Genomic DNA, 26,064 nt, shown 5'->3' with positions numbered 1-26,064 from the left:
TTAAATATCTGTCTGACTGCCCCCCCTGGTTAAATATCTGTCTGACTGCCCCCCCCTGGTTTACACAAGCTGGATATAGGAGAGACAATGTCCCACAAAAAACTGTGATGATGCGCACGTGCACGCGCATCGGATCGACAACATACAAACCAACATACGGTATACGTGTAGGCGGTATCTGCAGGTATCTATTTCTAACGTTACAATTTAAGGACTTTTAAGACCTTTTTAATACCAAATTGTCATTCTCTTTTCACAACGTTACACACACACACACACGGGGGGGGGGGGGGGGGTCTACAAATATTATCATCACAACATTTGCCTATTTCACTACAATTTGCCATTACATGCCAACGATTACTCAAAGAACAGATTTCACCGTGTATAGTTTATGAATTGAACACGTTGATAAAGTTCCCTGCAGCAGTGTGAAGTGTGAACTCAAACGGCAGCAAATTAAAAATGCAAGAATGATGCAACTCCACCCAATCGCACAGAGTCTACCAAAGTACAGGTGTGTGTGAAAGCCACCTAAAAGGAAACTAAATCATAATGTGCCGTCAAAATCAACGCCGTTCTGTACACTCCCCTGCACTACGGGCTATAGGGCTGCAACGAGAGGCGTTAACGACTTGTTGGCTCCAGCCTGTGACAGCCACTTTGCCAGCGCTCTGCTCCCACCTGCCGTTGGTTGCGTGCCTGGAATAATGTGATGCTGAACTTGACCATGGCTGGCTGGCTGGTCTGGGAGGAGGAGGACGAAGAGGAGGAGGAGTAGGAGGGGAAAGAATGGACATTCTGCTTCACTGACCGTGAGAGGATGCAGTGTGTGTGGGCTGGTGGACGGTGGTGACAGGTTAAATGCCCCTCAATCATGAGTCTTTTTTTTTTCCCCCTCCAGACATGTGACATGGACATGACATGTCTCACTTCCACATTAAAGTCCCCTGCCTGCTGCCTTCAGCACACACAAGGGGCAAAGCATCCTATAGCCTATTATCCCCCACCATCCCGAGGGCTGTTTGTGTCAGTAAAGCATCGTTGATTTGGTCAAAATGGTCACAATCCTATATGGGCTAAAAAGAGAGCGCCTAGGAGTCTTATCCATAAATATGGATAAGATTCATTAGAAATGTGTCGATTTGTTTTGTCATTTTGTTTTTGTTAGTAGAGTGTGCGTTTTTTGGTCCTATTTATTTCTTTTTTTTTGTTCTCCTTTTGTTGGTCACTTTTATGTTCTTGCGTTGTCGTTTGTATGTCTTTAAAAAAAGGGAAGTGACGAAATAAATGGTCACAACAAACCGTATACCCATACAAGCCAGGGGGCTATCATTAATGTGAACAACAGAACCATGATCTGTAAGCTGTATCCATTTGACCGGCCAGTGAGATTGTCCACTCTCCTCAGAATCTAACTCACGGTGCTCACATTGAAGATGGATCCACCCACTGTCCCCCATCCCTCCTGTCACTGTCCCCTGGCCACAGATCACCGCCCCCCGCCTCTCCTCTCACTGTCCCCTGGCCAGATCACTGTCCCCTGGCTACAGATCACCGTCCCCCCGCCTCTCCTCTCCTCTCACTGTCCCCTGGCTACAGATCAATGTCCCCGGCTGTCTCTCTTCAATGTGAGCACCTGTCGGTGGGGAGTTACATTCTGAGGGTGGAAAAACACTTCTCTCGTCATGAAAGACTATGTCGCAACCACCATGGCAGATCTCCATCCTGCCTCAATCAGCGCACATCACATGCAGGTGCGCAACACACGCAAGAACTTTATATAGACCCATTTTATCTCGTAAAAAGTAGCAAATGTTTCCAATTTCCAACAGGCAAACAGACAAGACAGACAACAAGCAAGCTGTCAATTCGCTGGCTGTGCAAAAGATGATGTGTAGGCTATTAAAAATGCTGAATCATCTCACTAAATGTCCAATTGCTCAATGTGCCTATGGTTCTGCTAGATTATAGATACCATTGTATAGATGATTTCCTTTAATATGGAGAGAGAGAGAGAGAGAGAGAGAGAGAGAGAGAGAGAGAGAGAGACTTAAAACAATTGCCATACACATTTTCAGTGGAGCATATAAAATGTATCATTCATGACAGTTCAATAGGTTGCCACACGTACAGTCAGTGTTCCATGACACACCTTCGATTTCCATCACTTAAAAAGCAAGCCAAGCACGAAAACACAGACTTCATGCGATGCGAGATCCATAAGCTATAGCCTCCCATTATAAACCTCATATCATGTAATACTAAGGAATCGCATTCAGTGAAACGAAGCAGTGCGTGACCATGACCATGGCCATGCATGCATGTCATGATCAGTTTGCTGATGGAGAAGATATCATCATGATCACACAGTTTGTATCAGCTGGTGTGGACAGCTACAGCTCATGATCCACCTCCAATGCACCCAACAACAAGAAGATGATGCCATCACACAGGCTACTACAATCTAGGCATTTAGCAGACACTCTTCCATCTCAATCCATGGCAATACATCAATTACAAATTGGATCATAAGCAAACTATAAGAGATTAACATCCATAGTAGAATATCTGTATCTGTGCAATGAGACTATAGGCTACACTATAGAGTGCCATGTACATAAAAATAACTATCCATTACTGCATAATCCTTCCCTGTTTTGCAAAATATAACCCCAGCGTTTATACAGTAGCACGCACGCGCGCACACAAACACGCACACATGCGCGCGCGCGCGCACACACACACACACACACACACACACACACACACACGGGTAAAAAAAAAAAAAGAAGAAGACGTGCTTTAACTACAAAACATCCATAGTGATAGTTTCATCAATACACCCTCTATCTCTCTCTCTCTCTCTCTCTCTCTCTGCCCGTGCAGCCACCGCACCAGGCAGGCAGACTCCCCCGGCTCTGCCCGTGGCTCTCCCCGTGGAGAGAGCCGGGAGTGGAGGAGACGTATCGGTGAAACAAACCAGCAGCCATGCAGCGGTTGTTTGTTAGTTGGATCAACCGAGAAGCAATGTCATGATACAACTTCTCCACAAACTATCACACTATCTTATCCTAATCTACCATTCGTCCACTTGACTCTGCACTCTTACCTTGAGTGTTGCCGCAGCTGCAAACAATCAGCAGCATCCCCAGAACGACTTGGACGATCATCTTTGATCCAAAACAAGAAAAGCGAGAAGAATTCGAACCGACGGACGGGACGGCGGTCCTCTGGTGTTTCCTCCGAGATCCTGTCCTCCTCCTGGCGATTTTATTCGGTGGCTGTTTGTTTGTTTGTTTGTTGTTGTTGTTTTGCTGGCTTGAATCAATGTGGGTTTGTTGTGGTCTCTGTCTGGTGGTGATGAAACGATCAGGCTGCGACGCACGCTGCGCAACGGAATTAACACTAAACACACTCTGTCTTCCACCGGTTTATCCACAGACACACACACGTGCACACCTCCGGCCTGAAGCTCCGCTCGCTGCCGACTGAAGAATGCTGGATCTTTCTCTCTCTCTCTCTCTCTCTCTCTCTGCAAGGCTGCAGCGCCCCACTTATAACCCCCTCCTCCACCACAACACGACTTACTTAATTAGTCTCTCTCTGAGCAAGCAAACAATCACGATCTTTAAATCAAATTGAAAGCGATAAAAAAGGCGTATATTAGGGTGAACACTTCTTTACGCCGTGCACACACCCGGTTGCATAACTTACTTAGATTTGGAATAATTGAAAATTAAATAGGCTAGTCGGAAGATTGGACATAGGCTATACCGGTAATGAAGTCACATATATCCTATGTTTTTTTTTTTGGAGTGGTGCAAGAACAGCAATGTCCAGTAGGGGCGCTGTTGTGCTCCTCCACTGAAAGTTGTAATTCTTCCTCATTTTCGGATGTTAAAATGGCGATATCCTCTTCTTCTTCTTCTTCAGGGCCATGAGGCTCGACGTCTTCTTCCTGCTCAGACTCTGAGGGGTCTGAGGAGTTTTGCTTTTGGCCCCGCTAACATTTTCCACAACAACTTCACCACCTGCCTCGCCCTGGTTGACGACGTTAGCATTAGCATCAGTGCTACTGGCTGCTAGTCCCAGCAGCATCACCTGTCTCTCGTCGGACTCATTCTGTCTGCGTCTTCATGTGGTTTAAGAAAGGAGTTTGAAATCAATTAATGGAACCTTTTTCAGTCATTTAACGTAATCTTTTTTGCTTTCTTCTTGGAAGAACCGCTCGCCGGCATATTGTCTTAATTTGTCTACCATTATGTCTCAAATCTCACAAAACAAACGTAAAGCAAATTGAAGCCCGCCTCAATGCAGTCACAAATCTGATTGGACAAAACACAGCCGGATGCAGGGGTCACATGAGGTAGTGTAGACGGTAGTAAGGCAGGTATATCAAAATAAAATGTGGTTAAAGTTAACCGCCCACAATTTATTTATAATATAAATTATCACCACATCACCTTAGTATGTCAAGCTTAATTTAACAGCTTGATTTTGAGCTTCTACTGCAGGGTACCCCAATAGGCGGCCCGCGGGCCATTTGCGGCCCACAGAGCGCCCCCTTGTGGCCCATGAAAGAATTTCAAAAAAAAAAAAAAAAAAAAATCTTTTTTTCTTTTTTTTAAGGGTCCCAGATATAAATGGCATTAAATGGGGGTCAGTAGCCTATGCATGTCAAACTGGGCATCCTTTTCAAATGGGGTCTTGCCCTGAAAATGGATTTTCAGGGCAAGACCTCGACCTCGCGCGTGCAGACTCGGCCCCCAGCCTGGTACGCTAGTCAAAATATGGCCCTTGAGGAAAATTAATTGGGGAACCCTGTTCTACTGCATTAATGATAACAAATCATTTGAATTTCATTTCACTAAGGCCCAAGGCCAATAAGGGTAACAAAATACAAATACAAAATATGTAAATTTTCTCAACAATTATGACATTTATTTAAAGTAATAAGTGATGATAGCCTATAAAGTTTTTGGTGCTGCACAAAACAAATCACAATATTTAATTATTCATAATATATTTGAGCATTTTTGAGGCAACAACATATTAATATTTGCAAATCTGCCTGAAACAAGTAATCAACATAATAATCCATTATATTTCTAGTCCTTAGCTTCAGGAAGGAGCTAGCTTGAACTGTGCTATTATTGTTAGGTTAGGTGGCTCTATTCAGAAATACTGTATATATATACCTATAACTCCTGGTGGTCAGGGACGGGGTGGGAGTGACTCCCATTAACTTACAGCCTTCAAGGCCCCCGGCGGCCTGTGGCCCCTCCTCAATGGGACCTCCAAAGTGGGCCCCACTTTGGACCACTGCTTCACAGTACGGTGGAGCAGTGGTCTGCAAAGGGCCCACTTTGACGCCCAGCCTGTAGGGCCCCTGCAGCCCCCAGGAGCCTGCGCTGCGTTTCAGGCTCCCCTGTGGCCCCTCCTCAATGGGACCTCTCAAAGTGGGCCCCTTGAGGACCACTGCGTCACAGTATGGTGGAGCAGTGGCCCGCAAAGGGCCCACTTTGACGCCCAGCCTGTAGGAGCCTGCGCTGCGTTTGAGGCTCAGACCGAGGGAGAATACAGAGCAGAGGAGGGGCCCACACACATTTGAAATTGGTCCTCAAAGGGCCCACTTTAAGGGGTCCCCAGTAGGGGACCTCCAGCCTGGGGGGTGGTATAGAGGCCGGGCTCCAGGGGCCCTTGTCAGGGCCTCAAACCCAGTACAGCGCAACGCGGTCCAGTTTCCCACGAAGGGCCCCTGAGAGCCAAGGGCCCCTGGGCCGCGGCGCCACTGGCCCAATGGCTAATTTGTCCCTGGCTGCACTGTTGCCTGAGAAAGAGAGAGAGAGAGAGAGAGAGAAGAGGGGGGGAGAGAGAGATAGAGGGGAGTTGCACCACTGACCACTCAGTTGACCTACAAGCTCATATCGCGCCACCGAGTAGCGGGATACGAGCTTGTAGGTCTGCTATTTTTGAAAAATCGAAGACACTTTTAGAATCTGATCTCAGGTCAGAATGGCTTAATAATGAAACTGTCAGGATGTAATCTGAAGAATCTGATCTCAGGTCAGTAAAGTAAAGTAAAAAGATTTGAGTACTTTTTCCAGCACTTCTGAAGTCCACCCTTATTTTTTATTGAGGGGCGATAGCCCTTCCTATGTTGAGCTTTTGTGTGCCAACACAAACGTTGTCCTAACACAAATGCCATTGACAATGAATGGACAATTTTGAGTGTTTGTGTAAAGACGAATGTGAGGACGCAAATTGTGATTGGCCGGAATGAGATGATGCTGATGATGTCCGATGATGACAAGAGCGCCCCTCACTTCACACGGGCGCAATTCTTTTTTATCACGGACATCTGTCTCCTTCCCAGCGTAGAGGCTACATCATCCTTTAAACTGCAAGTAATTGTGTGGCTCCTTGAGCCATTAATCCATTCTGAACGGGACCCCATTTTGGTGTCAGCATCACGTCATGCTTTAGCTATTGAAAAATAGCAGATCTACAAGCTCATATCGCGCCACCGAGTGGCGCGATACGAGCTTGTAGGTCTGCTATTTTTGAATAATCGAAGAACGACTGACATTTTTAGAATCTGATCTCAGGTCAGAATGGGTTAATCAGACCAGTGTGTGTCCAGTGGAAACCTCGTATGAATCTGATCTCAGGTCAGAATGGGTTAAGCTGGTATATAAAGTTCAAAACCATCCACTGTGGAGCGCATGACTGTGTCTGTCTGCTCTTTCAACGATGTGGGATACATAAAAAAAAAACAAAAACAAGGCATACTAAAAAGGTCAGCCCCCATAACGTTTTTGTGTAATATTCTTGACAGAGAGAGACACTCCTCTTTTCACATTTGAGAAAATGAAGAAAGTATATATCCACTTTTTCTACCCATGCTCACTCTCTCATGCAGGTGGACAAATTAAGCCATTTTAGACCTGACGTCAACATTTTTTAAAGGTATATTCAGTGATTTCACTCAAAAAACCTTAGGTTTAGTTTTTGGCTGTGGGACCCAGCCTTTCGTCCAATCAGGATAGAGAGTCAAAAACGAAACCTAAGGTTTTTTGACCCCCCCAGGGGTTAACTGGGGACAGGGAGGAACTCCTCATATGGCCAGCACACTCTATAGTAGGGAGGATTATCACAACAAAACAAAAAAATAAGTGATATTTGAATTAAGTGAAATCACTGAATATATACCTTTAAATGTCTTTTATGTCTTTTGAAAGGACTCCAAAAATGTACGTAATTGGCCGCCAACCCCCATCCGAAAAAATGTTGTTTCAGGGACCTCCCCAGAAGCAAAGATTTTAGTTAAAAACGTTCACTCTGAAAGAATATATATTCAAAGATTTGCCCCAATATTTTCACGATTTTTCAATAGCAGATCTACAAGCTCATAGCACGGCACTCTAGTGCCGCGCTACGAGCTTGTATATCTGCTATTTTTCAATAGCTAAAGTATACCATAATGCTTAAAACACCAAAAGGGTGTTTGGTGTCCAGAATGGGTTAAGCCACCAGAGACCTGAGCCGGCATGTTCACTTGGACACAGTGAGGGATGCATGGACATCTATGTAACGGGCTCACCGAGCCTAGGGTGGTTATGGTGGAAAAAGGCAAGGTGGTAGATGCTAAAAGTTGTTTATTCTCTACTTTGTTGTGGCATACAGAGTGGAAACAATAAATGTGCAACACTTGTGAACAATATGTGAGCAGGCTGAGCAGGACCAAAAGCAATGAAAACAACAAAATATCCTATCAATGTACCCTATACTAAACCCCTCCCAATACTGACTATCTGACTGGTAAACAAAAGAAAACCCTGACTGACTGACTACTCTAATCTTATGCCTACCGTCAAACAAAAGTACATGTGAAGGTGCCTGCCTAACTAGCTAAGGCAGGGGTATTCAATTAGATTAGGCCGGGGGCCACAACTGTAGAATTATTGTGTGTGGGGGGCCGCACAGTGTGCGCGCGAAGCGCGGAAATTTGTGGGTTCTCAAAATGCTTTTTGTGCTCAAACACGAAGATTTATGTATATTTCCGCACAGTAATGAGCAGGATAATATGTCTATACAGGTATATGCCACCTTAGAATAGATGTAGGCCTAGACCTATTTGACAGTGCATAAACAGCATTGCTTTGACATTAACGACTGGACGGACACACACACACACACACACACACACAAACAGACACACACACACTCACTCTGCTGTGGGCAGTTCAGAAACCCGTCCACGACCACCAGTGACATCATCGTTAGGCAGATTGTTTTTTAAACAAGATTTATTTACGTGAGAATAGTTTATCAGACTATAAAGATCAGATTACATAGAGCAGTGATTCCCAAAGTGGGGTTCGGGGTCCGGGGACCCCCAGGGTCCTGGAGGCAGTTCCAGGGGGTCCCCAGGGAAATGATGGTTTGGAACCAAATGGACCCTTATGGGTCTGTAACTGTAACTGTGTACAAATGGAACCAAATGGACCCTAACAGGGTTTATTATTGTGAGAATGATGGCTTCCATTTTCGCATTGCAACTTTTCAGGACTAGAAAGCCTGCAGTTTCTATTAGCTTGGATTCTCCATTGATGTCACTGTTGGGTGGGTTTCTGAACTGCCCACAGCCCTCCTATGTGACACAGACCGAGTAGAAAAAAACGTGTCATTTTATCATGATTATTAGTGAGGACCTATTATATGAAGATAGGTTGAAAAGTGGTCCTTTAATGATTACCGTCATTATGGTAATCAAACAATTAATATCGCACACACCATACCTGTAACTTTTATTATCCCTCTTATTATTCTCAAAAAAAAAAAAAAAAAAAAAAGGGGGGGGGTTTTTTGGGTTTTTTTTCAAAATTCTTCCAGGGGCCACAAGGGGGCGCTCCGCGGGCCGCATGTGGCCCGCGGGCCGCCAATTGAATATCCCTGAGCTAAGGTGATAACAGTGAGAATACTAATACGGGAAATACTTACTATACTACCTGCTCGTTATTCACAGTTCAATGAAATGCACATTGCACACTAGGATGACTTTATGTGTAACAATTCGTAATATACTCTCTTAGGAGGTTTCTTAGTATTAAAATAGACACAGTACAGGTTCAGCACTCTCTTTCCCTGCACGGAGGGCACGCTGTCACTACTCTACTCTACGAGAAACAATGACAGACTGACAGCGGCCCGGAACACAGTCTTCACTGGGACTTTATGTCATCAGGTGGGACAGGGTGGAACACAGGCTTCAGTGGGACTTTAAATGTCATCAGGTGGGACAGGGTGGAACACAGTCTTCACTGGGACTTTATGTCATCAGGTGGGACAGGGTGGAACACAGGCTTCAGTGGGACTTTAAATGTCATCAGGTGGGACAGGGTGGAACACAGTCTTCACTGGGACTTTATGTCATCAGGTGGGACAGGGTGGAACACAGTCTTCACTGGGACTTTATGTCATCAGGTGGGACAGGGTGGAACACAGTCTTCAGTGGGACTTTATGTCATCAGGTGGGACAGGGTGGAACACAGTCTTCACTGGGACTTTATGTCATCAGGTGGGACAGGGTGGAACACAGTCTTCAGTGGGACTTTATGTCATCAGGTGGGACAGGGTGGAACACAGTCTTCACTGGGACTTTATGTCCTTGGCTGGTTGGCTGTACGTAAGGTTGGCTGTACGTATTATTGAGGAACATGAAAAAATAACCATAAAAACCAACATAAGGAACCTGGATAATATCGTGGATGGTGATACTGCTTGACATTATATCTTTTCCACCCCTATGTGCAGCTGCTCAGTATAAGTACACAGTATCTAACACAGACTTATAGCGCTGGTTCTCGAACCTTTTATCCCATTCTGACCGGGCACCCATTTTGGTGTCAGCATCATGTTATGCTTTAGCTATTGAAAAATAGCAGATCTACAAGCTCATATCGCGCCACCGAGTGGCGCGATACGAGCTTGTAGGTCTGCTATTTTTGAAAAAAATCGAAGAACGACTGACATTTTTAGAATCTGATCTCAGGTCAGAATGGGTTCATCAGACCAGTGTGTGTCCGGCGGAAACCTCGTATGAATCTGATCTCAGGTCAGAATGGGTTATACGTCCATGGACCCTCGATCGTAACTCTGAGAGGGCATATAGATTCAAAGATAGAACCAACACAACCAGTTGCCCTAGCAACCCCTGGCATCCCTTGTTCCATTAAACAACAGGTTTTCACTTTCTTTTATAATTAATTGGTACAAATAAGTAGCAGAGAAGAAAATGTCAGTTCCATTAAACATTAAGACTGAGCAGATGTTATGCAGGGTGCTTTAGGTGAAGTCTCAGACTGAGATAATTAAACTGGATTAATAGGTTCAAAACAGAGGAAGGAAGGAGGCTCAGGTTGGTAGCTGTGAGTGTTTTATTTTGTTTTATTTTGTATTTACTTAAAGGGCCACTTCACCCGTTTTGCAACCAGATCTTATTGTCTCCACCAGGCCGAAGGCATGTGGGGAGAGTATGTTTTGCACGTCCGCGTGTCCGTCCGTCCGTCCGTCCGTGTGTGTGTCCGTCCGTCCGTCCGTCCGTGTGTCCGTGAACAGCTAATCTCGGCCACCGTTAACCCGGTCGATGCCATATTTTGCACACACACTCCCTGGATGCCAACCATGAACCTCTGCCCCAAACTTTCCAGAACGGCCTGTTATAGCGCCACCAGGAGGCCGCTTTGTGCAAAACAAGTTTTTGCACAGTACACCTACAGATTTTGTCCAAACATCACGCAAATTGGTACACAGTCTCTCTAGAGCCATTCAACGAAACGGGTCTTTCAGATTTATCAGACTCCATCCTGATTGGTTAAGATTGGCTTCCAAAGTTCACAGGAGTGCTCAGTTTCAAACAAAATGCTGCAAATCATGAACACATCGCGTGATTTCCGTGAAATTGTGCACCCACATTCCCACTAGGCCGAGGACGAAATGCCACATGAACAATTTCAACTCAGCCTCAAGGTGGCGCTATAACTGGCCGAAAAGTGTTTTTACCTCTAACTGCACGGATCTGTGGATAACCTGGTGGAGACCTGTGCCCGGAAGGGCACTTTTTCTAGTTTTAATGATGTTTAACCCATTTAGACCATAGAGTTATTATTATTATAAAAGCACGAAAACGCCCAACACTGGTAAGTGTGATGATGGCCGTTGCTTCAGTTTGCCTCGATTCTTGTCAGCGGTGGACAGTACCTACGTGCATTTAATTGAGAACTATACTCCTTTTTTCATTATCTTTTTCTTTACTTTCACTGCACTACAGCATGTTTCAAAGACACATATGGTACTTTTGACTCCACTAGATTTGTAGGAAGGGACACCCGGGACCCAAACGTACAAAAATACATCATAAATTAACCCCCTGCGCTAACACCCCTGAAGTACAAATTTGAAAGAGCAACTCTGACTTGTTGAGTTGTATTTGACCCGAGTACTGGGGTTGAACAGGCATGTGAACAACTGCATCACAACATGCAACATTTATTATGGTGAAAGAAATCATAAATAGCCCCGTTTCCATCACTGTACTCAAAGGCAGCATTCAAGAGAACTGTCTTTTCCCAACGGCATTAACGTTGCATGCGTCTCCAGTAAAGACATTGATTACCAGACACGGAGTTGAGACTGAGAGCGGCGTCACGCACCAAACTGATCTACAAGCTCACAACACAGAGAGAAATGTTAAATAGAAGTCCCTGTGTTGAGTGTGTGTGTGTGGCTTTGTTCAGCTGGCCAGGACAGACCAAAAGCCAAGAAGACCGTGGACCTTTTCGGCGGAGATGAAGACGAGGATGAGGAGGACGAAGGTGACATTCAGTGAGAAGTCGAGCGCCCCGCCCCCTCAGAGCACCGTGGCCCTGCCCCCTCCGGCCCAGAGCACCGTGGTGGGGGAGGAGCAGCCCAAAGCTCCCGAGAAGGTGCATGCACTCACTCACTCACTCACACTCACTCACTCACTCACTCTCACTCACTCACTCGTTCACTCACTCACTCACATACATACGTACACACGACTTTGACTTTGACTTACATGCGGGAGACCCAAGTTCGAATCCCGGGCGTGTGTGTATATATATTTATATACACACAGTGCTGTAGTCTAGGTTTTTTCAGACGGCATACCATAATTATTCCCTACGCGGCATGCGCACTCCGCATGTATAGAACCGTACGCTCGCGCATGGTCAATGGATGGAATGATTTGCAGACCAGATTGCACACCTCTGCTTGTGAGGACATTTTGCCAGCCGGTCCGTGGTAACAGTGTTGTTTTTGGCAGCACATTTTTATTTTAGTTGTAGTCTCTTGAATGGTTTTGACACATTTTAGTCACATGGAATGTATTAGTGTTAGTCTAGTTTTAGTCGACTAAATGTGATGAGATTTTAGTTGACTAAATCTACAAGTGATTTAGTCGACTAAAATGTGTTTTGGCGGGCCTTGATGCCGTCGTAATGACTGATTTTACACTCGTAATGCTGCGACGCGTTGCTTGTAGATTTGCTATTTTCAGCATGCAACTAATTGTAAAATGACTTATACTGGATCTCTTGTTCACTAGTCCCTTCCTAACATTTTAGTCTAGTTGACGAAATTGTCAGTATATTTAGTCTTAGTTTTCACCATAGCTTAGTTTTAATTTAGTTTCCATTTAGTTTTCGTCAGTGGAAAAAGGTAGTCGACGAACATTTTTAACGACCCCAAGCACACAGCTAAGATAACGAAGGATTGGTTTTAGGACAACTCTGTGAAAGTCCTTGAGTGGCCCAGCCAGAGCCCAGACTTGAACCCCATTGAGCATCTCTGGAAGGACCTGAAAATAGCTGTGTAGCGATGCTCCCCGTCTAACCTGACAGAGCTTGAGAGGATCTGCAGAGAAAGGGGGAAAATACCCCAAATTCAAGTGTGCCAAGCTTGTAGCATCATTCCCAAAAAGGCTGTAATTGCTTCCAAAGGTGCCTCAACTTAGTATAAGTCAAGAGTGTGAATACTTATGTACATGTGTTTTTCCAGCTTCTTATTTTTAATAAATTAACAAAATATGTGAGAAAACTTTACACTTCATCATTGTGTGTAGATTGATGAGGAAAAAAACGAATTGAATTCATTTTGAAATGAGGCTGTAACAAAACAAAATGTGGTAAAAGTGAAGGGGTGTGAATACTTTCCGAAGGCACTGTATATTATACATTTTGGCCATTGATTTGACAATAGCCTATCTAATAAATAAATCTGCCATTTTCATTATGATTCTTATAAATTTAAAAACTTGTGAAACAGGACATTGTGTTTAGAGTACAGCCACCTGTTCCACACCTCCATGGTTGTAGTTCTAAATGGATCTAAGCTCTATGGTTGGATCCATTTAGAACTAATCTTTTTCACAAAGATGCCACTAAATCCGTTACACCTCTGCAGTTCCAATGAAGCAGCAAGACGATGGATGAATGAACAGAATTTGCGTTAGAAAAATCTTTATTATGCAAACCAACAATATCCATTAAAATTGTATAATATGTTCACACACAAGGAATAAAAAGTTCCAAAGCTAAAGGCAGCCCATCCAGGTACAAAGATTCAGTGCGAGGTGGAAGGGGGTCCAGGTAATATTACATAATGGCACAGCTCTCTGGCACAGCCTCTGCAGATGAATCCTAGAAAAATACAACACATTAGACACATGGACGTATCGATTTAAAACTACGACTGGTATGTTACTCAAAAATACTGACTAAAACTAAATAAACACCAACATGGACTGATTGACAAGCAATGACCATTAAAATAGCAGAGAAGAGCAGATACGATCCGGATTTGTTTTTAACATAGATTAGGTTAGATAGACTACAAATGATTCCCGAGCGTGTCGCGGCTGCGGCTCACTGCGCCAAGAGAGATGGTTTTCTGAGCTCAAGTGCACCCTAAAAACATGAACTTAACATTTAGTAGATTTTCTGTAGTTTTCTGGCTCAAACAAGTGCTCTGATTTGCCTGTGGCGTCTGGTAAAACTCCACAAATCCCATATATATATATGACATAGGGATTTGCCAGCTGATGTCACTGTTGAGGCATGTTTGCCTCTTCATTGCAGCTCAAAAGGGTTCAGAAAACTACAGAAATCCATTGAGACCCCCTTTCCACTGGTTGGTTCCCGATGGGAACCGGTTCAGTTCTTTTTGGTTCTTAGTCCATGAGCCAGAGCTCCAAAATTGGTGGGAAAAACTAGTCTTATATTAAATTGTTTATACTAGGATCAATACAAGTAAATTAATACATGATAACACTTCCACAATAGTAGCTTTTTCATATTTTCTATTATTTTGCATATTTTCCTACATAATGCCTCATTTGCATATTTAAAAACATTTAATTTGTAATAAGTACTCAATTGGGGAAGTTCCATGGTGATAATCTAGGTATGGTTTTACCCACTCAATTCATAATTAATGTTCCAATTTTGGAGCCCTGGCTCCTGGACTAAGAACTGAACCGGTTCCCGTTGGGAACCAACCGGTGGAAAAGGGGCCTGAATGTATAAAGTTCAGGTTGTTTGGGTGTAAATGAGGTCATGAAACCTTTAAGTTTAAAGGGACACTTCACCCTTTTTGCAAAAACAATATACTTTAATGAGGTTTAGAAGATTTTTAACACTTTCCTGAGGGTAATATATGGTTTGATATTTTAGCAGTGAGCCCAGTGTCTGATGTCATAGACACTGGGCTCACTTCCTTGCTGGACTACAATTCCCATAATGCTTTGGTGCACAGCTCCTTGTGGATAGGGGGAGGGCTGTCTTACTGAGACAACATGTAGTTGTTAATGGTGGTTCCATGGCTCAAATGCTGAATAAATAATAGACCTTGATATGAAAAGAGTTAAACCACTGGGTTAGAACTTAGAAGAGTACAGTGAGTGCCAGTACAATGATGTACAGTAGAACTTACAGTGAGTGTCTGGCCTCCGTGCAGGACACAGGAAGGAGGGATGTGGAAGGACACATCTGGAAATGGCTGCTCCTGGAAATGTTAGCAGGCGACTAGGGGTTAACACACACCAACTAGACAGAATTGAACCCAATACATTTCTTCTTTTCTAAAACAAGGTTTGTTACGTTTAAACATTCATAATCATCCAGAACTGATGACAAACTTCAGTCTTTGCTTCAGACCGGAGACGGAGAGTGTAGAGACCAGGTAGCTGAGATGTTGCATCCCTAGTTCCATCTTTCGTATGGTTGCACAATTATGGAAATTCTTGGCCGATACAGATGTTTAAAATAACAATTTAGCCGATGCCGATAAGTATACAGATATAAGTTTTAGTTTTTATTTCCCCCTTTTGTGCCAGGGGAAACAAATACACACACACACCCCAACGTAGCCAACGCAAAAATGTATGCTTATCAACAACAGATAAAGATTGGCTACTGCCATCGGTTAATGTCAGTTTTATTTGCACATACTGACTGATAACGGCAAAATATCAGATACAGATATGTGGTCAATACATCGGTGCATCCCTAGTTGCAACCATACGGAGTAAGTTGCAACCATACGGCGCAAAATCCACACAACAGTTGACGGAGCATCTTACCGTGTCAGAGTTGTTCTTCAGTACGACGTAGTTGCCTTCTACGTCGACGTCATCGATGCTGACGGGACCGCAGGCCGTGGAGTTGGTGGACATCTTGTAGGCCGGCGTACCGCCGCTGGATTCCTCCATCTTGCGTTTCTTCCCCTTCAGCCTACGCGCACCGTGCGCGTGCGTCGGCGCCACCGTCGAGTGCTGGGCGGGGCTCGGCGACAGCTGCAGTCTGGAAGACATGGGAACGTGTCATGTTGTGAGCTTGTACAGTTAGATCTGCCCTTTTCTGAGAGTGACACCTAACCCTAACCTCACAAAAACTATGCCTAAACTTAACCCTAACCTGTTTTTGTGGAGTTAACCTGTAAAACAAAAGCCCCATCAGCGACCATCGATTCCCACGCACACTCAGCAAAAAAGGGAGTCTCCAGCGACACGTTGAGCTTGTAGAGCGGCCATTTTCTTGGCAGTATGTTTTGTCATAGTTTGTCATCATAGCTTAGTTTTGATTTAATTTGTCAAGATGGTCACATATTTCGGCAGGTCACCAATTTCACCACAACACCGCCAGGCTGGAGCGATCGAGTGCGAGTGAGCAAGTGTTCCAATACCCGAGATTCTGGGTATTAGAATTTGGGTTAAAGAACATTACTTCTGCTCCTCTCCCTCCAAGGTCAGAGGTCATTACCTCTGCTCCTCTCCCTCCAACATCTTGCGGTAGGCGTTGATCTCCATGTCCAGCGCCAGCTTGACGTCCAGCAGGCTCTCGTAGTCTTCCAGCTGTCGGAGCATCTTGGCCTGCATGCCCTGCATGTCCTGTTCCTTCTGGGCCAGCCTCTGGCTCCACAGCTCCCTCTCTCTGTCCAGGATCCGCTCCAAGTCCTGGACCCGGCCCTCCAGGGCCGCTTTCTGCACACAGAAGAATGGATGAGTTGCATTTCAAACGTCAAAATAAATAATAAATCCATGTCCAAAAAGGAGTAGGATGAAGTATTAAACTCCTACCCCCCTTTTGCCAATGCAAGTGAGTTTAATGTTGTTGAAGGTCATTTAAATGCAGTCAGATAGGACTTTTCTGTTTGAATGTATTGGCTGTCAAGGCCAGAAAGTAGTTTTGCCAATCGGTAGGCGTTCCCACATAACGTCCGGGTACGATGATGTCACGTGCATACCTTCTGTCATCACACATTTTAAAATGCCCACACTTTGACCTGAGAGCTACTTTCAAAATGACTGTCTCAACAAGATCCTACCTTTACCTACTGAAAAAAGATTATACCATTGCTGAAAATAGTTTAAATATGGAATATTATATTCCATATTTAAACTACTGTATATATACTGGTGTTACATATAAGTCAAATGCACTTGGAATAGGTAGTTTTGTATTTATCTGTAATGCTACTGGCGTTTGTGCACAGCAACACTCGAAAAAAAAACATTGCTTTGTGGGTTTGAGCTGACAGGCCCTTTTTGATCAATGAATCAAGTCACCTTAATTCAAGTGTCAGATACTTTTTTAGGGGCATGTCATGTGATCTACCTGCATAGCCCTTGTGATCTACAGTTTCTAAATTATTGTGCAGTTTTGAAAAATTGAAATACTTTGGCTGAGCTTCTAAGTCTAATGTAGCATGCACTAGTACGATGTTTTGAACTTTTGCATACAAATGTCCCAGATTTACAACTATTCCCGTCTATCCTGGTTTAGGCTACCAACCTCTTTCTGGTAGAGCTGCAGCTGTGCGCTGAGGGTCTCCATGCGGACCTTGGTTGTGGTCAACTCATCCTGGGTGGCGTTGACGGCATCGCCCTTCCTCAACGCAGTCTGCTGGGCGTTCTCCAGCTGCGGTACGCAGAGGGTTGGAAGCAAACATACAGCATATATACACATCAATGATTGCTTCTGAAACACTCAAAACTAAAATACATTTGTGTGCGTGACAAGATGGGATTCATATCATTGAGCATTTTAGCTGGGAAACAGACATGATACAGTCAGTCTTCCTTTACACAGACTCTCTGGCCTAGGTTTCACTTCTTAATGCGGCGTTCACAATAGTGGCGACAACACAACAACCAACGCCTTTTCAGCTACATTGTCTCCAAGTTTAACCCCGTTTAAGGCCCCATTTACACTGGCAGCCTGAATCAGAACTGTGCCACCTCCAGACTGGAATCCGTTTAAATAAGTCCACTCTAAACACAAGTCACATGGAATCAGATTTTTACAAATGCGACTCGAGCCACATTCAGAGGTGGTTTCAAATCAGATTCAAAAACTAATATCAGGAGATCCGTCTCAGTCTGAACGCAGTAACCTGATCTAAATCGGATTCCATGTGACTCATTTGTGTTTAGACTTATTTAAATAAATGGGATTCCAATCTAGATGTGACACAGATCTGATTCAGGCTGCAACACAAAGTTCTGTGATCCGATCTAGTCACTTGCAAATGCAGTGTGAACGGTCGGGCCAAAAGATCAGCGTTGCACAAGCCACAATGTGTAAATGAAAAACTGGAGTACTGAACAAAGTCAAAGCCAGCTGAACTTATTTGTAGCCACTAGTCTTAAGTCAAAATATAAAGTGCCGGGCATCAGTTTGAAGCTTCTCGTCACCGACTTCCATTGAAAACAGCTCGTAGCGCGGTGCTTTGTCGCCACTAGTGTGAACACGGCGTCACGTTGACTACCTCTTTTACTGCCGTCACCGCCATCTTGCCTCGGCTGACTGCACTGCCTTGTGCTCTAATGTTTTCCTGCACAAAATGCCTGCTGCATGTGGCTCCTTGACACGAGAGCTTAGAAAGATAATTGTTAAAGTAACAAACTGAAAACATTCGAAAGAGAGTTGGTTAAAAGAATCTGGAAGAAAAGTGTGATGCGTGTTTGTATGCAAGGCCAAGGCCATGTCATCTCGCGTCGTTCCAACAAGTAAGCACAGCCATGTATGTGTACACCTCGTGGAAATCTGCAGTAGCCTTCACATCCTGAGCCGACAGGCACTTAACTCTAACAATGTGTGGGGGGCGGGCAAACACTGTCGTCTTAAAGTGAGCGTGTATGCTGGCCCCTGGAGCTGGGGTTTATGCTAACAGCTAGCGGTAGAGATAGAGTTAAAGGACAACTTTTTTTTTGTTCCACCAAGGTTCATGTTCTAGGTTGTATAGAGAAAGTATTTAGAGTGTTTTTATTCATTTGCTGCTTTCGTTTTAGCAATATTTGACAAAATGTTGGCGTTTTCTTTATCATTTACTTTAGTCCTACTAGACCCCAGGAAATTACATGTGGCCACAAAACATGGGATCTACTGAATGTGAAGGGGGATACTAGCGAGATACCATACTGTGTTGTAGGCTCAATATGTCAGTTTGTCACCTCCAACCTAAAACATGAACCAGTTTGAAAAACAAACAAAGTTGTCCTTTAACGTTGCTGTGTGTACCTTGGCATTGGCAGTTACAGTATTGTGTATGTGCCTGTGCGTGTGCGTTTCTGTGCACGTGTGTGCGTGCGTGCCTCTCGTACCTTGGCATTGAAGTTGCGTTCCAGCTCCTCTTTGTACTGACCGATCTGTACATCGAGCTCCTGGCGGAGCTGCTGCATGGCCTCGGCTAGCTTGGTGTCAAACTCTGCACGCCTTCCTGAATCCACCTCCACCAGGCGGCTTTCATGCTTACGCCGGATCTCGTGAATCTCCTGCACGCGCACAATAGAAATAATCAGATGATGCTGCAATGGCCCGTCCTACCACAAGTGGCCTGGCTCACTCCTCATGCATTGAAGGAGGAAGCATGAGCCCAGTTCAGGGCTCTCCCCAGGTTGGCAGAGGGAGAGTAGCTCCCAGGATTACAGCACTACAATTGGCACCGGGTGAAAAACAAAAATGGGTTACAAACATCGTGGGACAGAAATTTAAATAGGAACGGCCCTACCAACTGCTGCTTGACAATACAACCATCCCATCTGTAATATGGAGATAACTTGCAGAACGCATGCGTGCGTCACAGCTCCAACTCCCAGGTCCGACATAGCGGCCATGCCCGGCGAAACTGCCCTCTCGCACGGCAGGAAACTAATTACACACTGGATAGAATCTCTGACAGCTAGTTTGTAAACGATACATACAGTTTAAGGTAAATATGTCATGATGTTGCGGAATCTGTATTGTTTTTATACCTGCAACAGCTAGTTTTACATTGACGCATTTTCGAGTCTATGCAGACGTCAGAATGATGTCAGAACAGTCCAGAGAGGACAACAGTCGACCGACTCGACCATGATCAATGATCAATGTAATACAGGTGAAAGACAGGCGTACCTCCTTGCCGATGTTTCTCTCGAAGTCGAGCGACTCCTTCATGGTCTGCATCTGGTTCTCAATGTCCACCCGCCTCAGCATCTCAGAGTTCATCTGGGTCTTGGTGTCCGCCAACACTGCATCCAACTAACACACGTAACACAATACAATTAGTCATTTATTTATTACCAAGCATCTTTAAAAATGTTAGCAATGGGTTCAGGTTTTATTTAGGTCCATTTTTATTAGGAAGAAAACCTGGACTGGATCCGTGAAACAGTGGATCCAGATCTTAAATTGTAATATAAACAGGAAATTAACATTTAAAAAGAAAAACTAAAATAAAACATGAGTTTTGGTGATGCTCTATATTGTCTGAATCATCTTAGTTTGGGTTTTTTTTTTTTATGTACTAAAAGAGTGTGGGGGGTTAAGAGCTAATGAAAGTTGCAGGTATGGTATGTGCGATATAAAGTGAGATTATCATAATGACAGTAATCCTTAATCATATGCAAGGGCTTTTGGAGAGAAACGAGACAGACACCAGTCACTTTAGACTAGAGTACTGCTGGTGTGTGTGTGTGTGTGTGTGTGTGTGTGTGTGTGTGTGTGTGTGTGTGTGTGTGTGCTCGTCAGTTAATGTCAAGGCAATTATGTGCACTGTCAAATAGGTCTACATCTATTTAAAGGTAGCACATACTTGTAGACATATCACCCTGTGCTCATACTGTGCACAAATTACATAAATCTTTGCGTTTGAACACAAAATGCATTTTGAGAACGCACAAATTTTGCAGCCCCCCACACACAATCATTCTACAGTTGTGGCCCCCGGCCAAATCTAAGTTGAATACCCCTGATGTAAGTCAATGAGGAGCATATTTTGAATTATCAATTTCTAATCAATGGAGCAATTTTTTTTTAAACTTTCTTCCACATTTGGAGTTGCATCATGGCAAGGCATGTACACAACTCAACCTCTGCTAAAGTGCTCTTACCCTTTAACAGCACTGGGGAAAGTTGGTAAAAAGACATGCATTACATACATGTTTCTGCTGAGCTTGGAGTTCATCAACGTCAGTGGTCAACCTCTTGGTCTTCGCTAGCTGGGTGCTGTAGTCAGCTTTCTTCTGGTTGAACGCTTGGTTGAACGCTTCCTCCAGAGTCAGAGCATGAGCCAGGTCGCTCTCCTTTTTCTGGTTCCTGAGAAAAAAGAAAATCTTGTAAAATCGGCTATTTTTGGCGAAGAGACTTTGGCCTCTGACCGGAGTTGAAGTGGTTAGCACCATTTGTATAAATCACACCAATGTGCTTTTTTTGTTGCAAACCGTTATTTAATTTTAAACAGTTTTTTTTTCCTCCACATTAATGATACGTAACGTTGTTCACCATGTTTAGTTCATGGAACATTGAAAGTTACTAATGTTGTGTGGAGAGGAAGTCTGGAGCTGTTGCCCCCGCAAGCAGACTTTGGATAAGCAGTAAGATGGATTCAATGGATGGATTGATGGAACGTGCCATTCGCAAACGGTTAATACATTCGTAGAATCGGTCACCTGGCTCTGAGCTTGGTGAGCTCCTCTGACAGGTTTCCGACCTCCATCTGCATCCGGGCCCGGTCGTTTGCCTCCTCGTCCAGGGACTTGCGAGCGTCGGCCAGCTCCGTCTCATAGAGCCGCCGCACGGTGCTCAGCTCCCGGGTCTTCGACTCCTCGTTCTCGTCGAGGAGCAGCGCCATGGACGACCTGACATGCAAAAACAAACTAGTCACTCCAGGCTACTGTACAAGGTTCAAGGTTATCTTTATTGTCCCTTGCGGGAAATTGGTTTGCAGCCAGATTATAGTAAAAAATACACAAAACAACAACATTCAATACAATCTAAGAACAGGGCACTAGAGACAGAGAATTCATGACAGTCATGACATACTGCTTGGACTCACCCCTACAACACACTTACTAGCACATTTTGATAGGTTGAGATGGATTTAAGGGCCTATACTGTACTGTACATACTCCAGTTTTAGGTGATAAGGTGACCACTGAAACGGTAGTTTTAGTAAAAACAGAGCGATGTGTATAGAATCCCTACTCTCCTTCAAAACGGCTCTCAAAGAGCCCTTATGGGTGGTTGCAATTCAAAACTAGCCCCTGTAGAAATAAAAGTAAATGATTTCCAACAGTTTGTGTTGTTTTTGCATAGTACTGTATATTTGTCATTAAATGTTCTGATGAATTGAATATGAAGGACCACAATGGAAACAAGCCTAGTGCTTTCTTAGGTTTTAATCATCTTAGCAGACTTGAACTTTCCTGTGCCCGTTTCTGCAAACTGTTAGTAAAGTTTTCAATAGGGATGTCCTGATCACATGTAATTTGCTCCCGATCCAGATACTTATGCCATATCACAATATCCAAAATCACAATATCCAGTCTAATATCATGATATGGATGTATAATATTGATACTACGGATGTCCCGATCACGTTTTTTTTGGGTGATCGCCCCCCGCTCACGTGATCGGAACAACCCTAGTTTTCAATCAATCTCACCTCTGGCTCTCCAGCTCGATGGAGCGCTGGATGTAGTTGGCGAGGCGGTCGTTGAGGTGCTGCAGCTCCTCCTTCTCCTGGACTCGGGAGAGACGAGCCGGGCTGACCCCGGTGCCGGTGGCGGACGGGGAGGAATGGGAGGACGCACGGCCACCGGAGGACCGGGGAGCGGAGCGTGAAGAGCGGCCGCTGGAGGTGAACGGGGTGGAGGTGGAGGAGGGCGAGGAGGCCATGATGAGATGGCGATGGTGCTACACCTGCAAGCAGTGCAACCACAAAACACTTTAGAACGTGTTAAAAACCAGTGGTGGAAAAACTCATGTCTTACTTACGAGGGGAGGGGAGGTATATATATATATATATATATATAGTCCTTAGTATGAATAGCCTACTGCAATGTAAAAAGTACAATATATTGGCACTAAAATGTACCACAAGTATTAAGTAGCCTACTCATTATGAGGAATGTCCCATTTCTGTTTCAGAAGTTTTCAAATGTATAGAAATCTTTTGAAAATGGTAGATCTACTTAAGCACAATGTGCCACATCACAACACTGAGCTTGTAGATCGGCTATTTTCAAATGGCGAAATAATTTAACTCTTGATGGTTAATGAGCTTCATTTCACGCTTTCGAGACTCAATTAAAGACCTATAATGGTCCATTTGGTTACCAAACTCCATTTAGCTGGGGACCACCTAAAACCCCCTCACGGACCACTGGACTGACCAATGGTTGAGAACTTTTACAGTCCATGGTTGAGAACCACTCTGCTATGGACCACCAGAGCTATATGATGCTACAGCTTGGCTTGCTACATGCCTACACCGGCAGCGGTTCACTTCACACACAAAATGCAGGTTAGAACGTCAGAATTGTGTTCAAAATAAACGTAAACTAATAACGCTGAGTTTCTGCTTAATATCAAACCCAAAACGACATGCCAGTGCTCTAGTCCGCCTCTAGCCTTGGTGATATGATAAAAGACACTCAAATAACGCATTATAGATGCATTTTTATCGAGTTTTTACTTTCGTAACTGCGGTAGTGTTGGCCTGCACCGCCAGTGCTTCGTGCACAGTCACCAGTACAGCCCGTTGATTCTCCGTGTATGTACAAAAACATATGATTATGTGCTTAACCGGTTCCCCCAAATGATAACTCGGCCGTCGGAGTCTTTATGCAATGTATTAGTCCATATTATTTAATATGTATGAGTTTTAATCTCGTTTGTGGCCGAACAAAGTTTATTCCCCCTCATTTACTTCCCGTTTACATTGCGTGTAATTCCGGGCTTCACCGGAAGCGCCCCCTCGAGTTACCGCCGCCCATTGAAGACTATATGGGGAGCGTCCGACAGAATCCGACACAGACGTGATTAAAACACTTTTCATATTGGGAAAATACAGACTAATACGTTGCACAAAGACTCCGAAGCGCGGGTTAACAATTCGGGGCAACCGGTTTGATATTATAACAAGTTAATGGGTATTCATTAGCCCAAACATTTAGAATCTCGTAGAGGGTTTTTTTCGATTCTGACGAATCTCTCTACGAGAGTCTAAAACACAACCCCCCCCTTTACCGTCGAAAGTTGATCGTTTGTGCCTCAAAATCACTCTTACCTTGTACAAATGCAAAATCTAAGCTGCTTTTAATGTTGCCCCACTTGTTTGTGAGGTGTGCGGATTCAGATTAAACACGGAACATGCTTATTTTTCAATAAAAAAGCTATTTTAATCCACTCTGTTTCTGAATCCTCCATTGTAAATGCGGTAAACGGCGCAACAGAATATTGCCCGCGCCCCTAGCGGCCAGGGTTCTCTTGCGCATTTACAATGGAGAGAAAAGCAAGATGGCCGCCAGATTCCGAGACAGAGTGGATTAAAATAGCTTTTTTTATTGAAAAATAAGCATGTTCCGTGTTTAATCTGAATCCGTACACCTCACAAACAAGTGGGGCAACATTAAAAGCAGCTTAGATTTTGCATTTGTACAAGGTAAGAGTGATTTTGAGGCACAAACGATCAACTTTCGACGGTAAAGGGGGGGGGGGTTGTGTTTTAGACTCTCGTAGAGAGATTCGTCAGAATCGAATAAAACCCTCTACGAGATTCTAAACGATTGGGCTAGGTATTCATTTGTTGCAACAGCAAATCTGGAGCAGCAGAATCGACTCTTAACAGAGCGCGTTTACAAACACGACCCCAACCAATCGAAGCCCCTTTACGCAAACAAAACCCGTATATATAAAAAATTATGTGGAATGTAATGTACTCACAGAAACAGTTGTAGGCTACAGAAACGCTGTGGTATTATTATTGTAGCGGCCGGTTTGGGAGTTGGGACCACAGGACACTCAGCTCAGCTGATAGAGGAGATAGCAGCTGATAGAGGAGCAGAATCAGCAGATAACAGTGAATGGATGGAGAGGGTACACGTCACCAACACGAGACTGCATTTAAAGGGCGACACAGGTGCGTGGAGGAGATTGACTGATTGATGAGCAGAATCAGCAGATAACAGTGAATGGATGGAGAGGGTACACGTCACCAACACGAGACTGCATTTAAAGGGCGACACAGGTGCGTGGAGGAGATTGACTGATTGATTGATTTTATTTCACAGTATATGTAGAATGGGCAGTGTGGTGGAAAAAAGTATTCACATGTTTTACTTAAAAGGATCCCTGGCTAATAAGACAAATAAGCCAAATATTATACGTGCCCGTGGCCCGTGCCCTCTACAACAAAAACATTATAAATTAAAACACCTTCAATATTTTATTTATTTCATAAATAGAGAATCTTTCACTCAATAGGAACTGCTCCTACTCCAAGTTGACGATGTCATATGCCCACACGGCCCATACTTCAATCAATCAATCAATCAATCAAATTACGATGGGAGCCGTTCCTATTGAGTGAAAGATTCTCTAATTATTAAAGAAATAAAATATTTAAGGTGTTTTTATTTCTTTATTTTTAGTTATAGAGGGCAAGTATAATGCTTTAAGGCATATTTGTCTTATTAGCCAGGGATCCTTTTAAGTAGGATCAATACTGCAATATGTAGATGTGCACATTTTGGCTCTGAGATGTAGGCCTAGTGGAGCAGAAGTAAAATAATTGGAAATTGGAAATACTCAAAGTACAAATACGTACAAAGCATTGCACATCAGCCAGTCTGGCTTCAGTGGCTTGCAATAATGTGATGCAAATCTCACGTTAATATAGTTACTATAGCTACTTTGATTATTATTGCAAAGCGTACATTAACCACTTAATTCAGCCCTTTTAGCGATTTGAAAACAGCAGCTCTTTTAGCCTTGTTTATACTTCACTGTGCAACGGTCCTATGCTGGAAAATAGCAGATATGCAAACTCACAGCACTGAACTTGCAGATCTGCCATTTTTTGCCATCCAAATGCATTATATGGTTAAATGGGCCCTAAGAGATGCAGAAATGAATTAAAAAATTGCAGAGTGTGGTTGCCGCAGTGGCTTACATATGCCCCTCCCACTAGTATTGCCAGCCAATTACAATTTCA

General features: G+C 43.9%; 1 protein-coding gene across 1 annotated transcript; it reads right to left on the bottom strand.

The window, feature by feature from the left end:
- Positions 1–3,900: 3,900 nt before the first annotated feature.
- LOC310875954 (lamin-B3-like) lies at positions 3,901–22,658 on the bottom strand (the record flags this gene model as incomplete). Its single annotated transcript, XM_083789404.1, has 12 exons — positions 3,901–4,135; positions 5,202–5,564; positions 13,687–13,727; positions 15,019–15,090; positions 15,668–15,887; positions 16,347–16,567; positions 17,379–17,504; positions 19,190–19,360; positions 19,983–20,108; positions 21,008–21,164; positions 21,518–21,706; positions 22,513–22,658. Coding segments are annotated over 12 exons (2,067 nt in total), but the record flags the coding sequence as incomplete, so codon positions are not given.
- Between the last annotated feature and the right edge of the window lie 3,406 nt (positions 22,659–26,064).

The sequence above is a fragment of the Protomyctophum parallelum genome (genome assembly GCF_964188405.1).
Source record: "Protomyctophum parallelum genome assembly, chromosome: 18".
Lineage (NCBI taxonomy): Eukaryota > Metazoa > Chordata > Actinopteri > Myctophiformes > Myctophidae > Protomyctophum > Protomyctophum parallelum.
The sequence above is the reverse complement of the archived record's forward strand: the minus strand, read 5'-3'. Positions and strand labels throughout refer to the sequence as shown.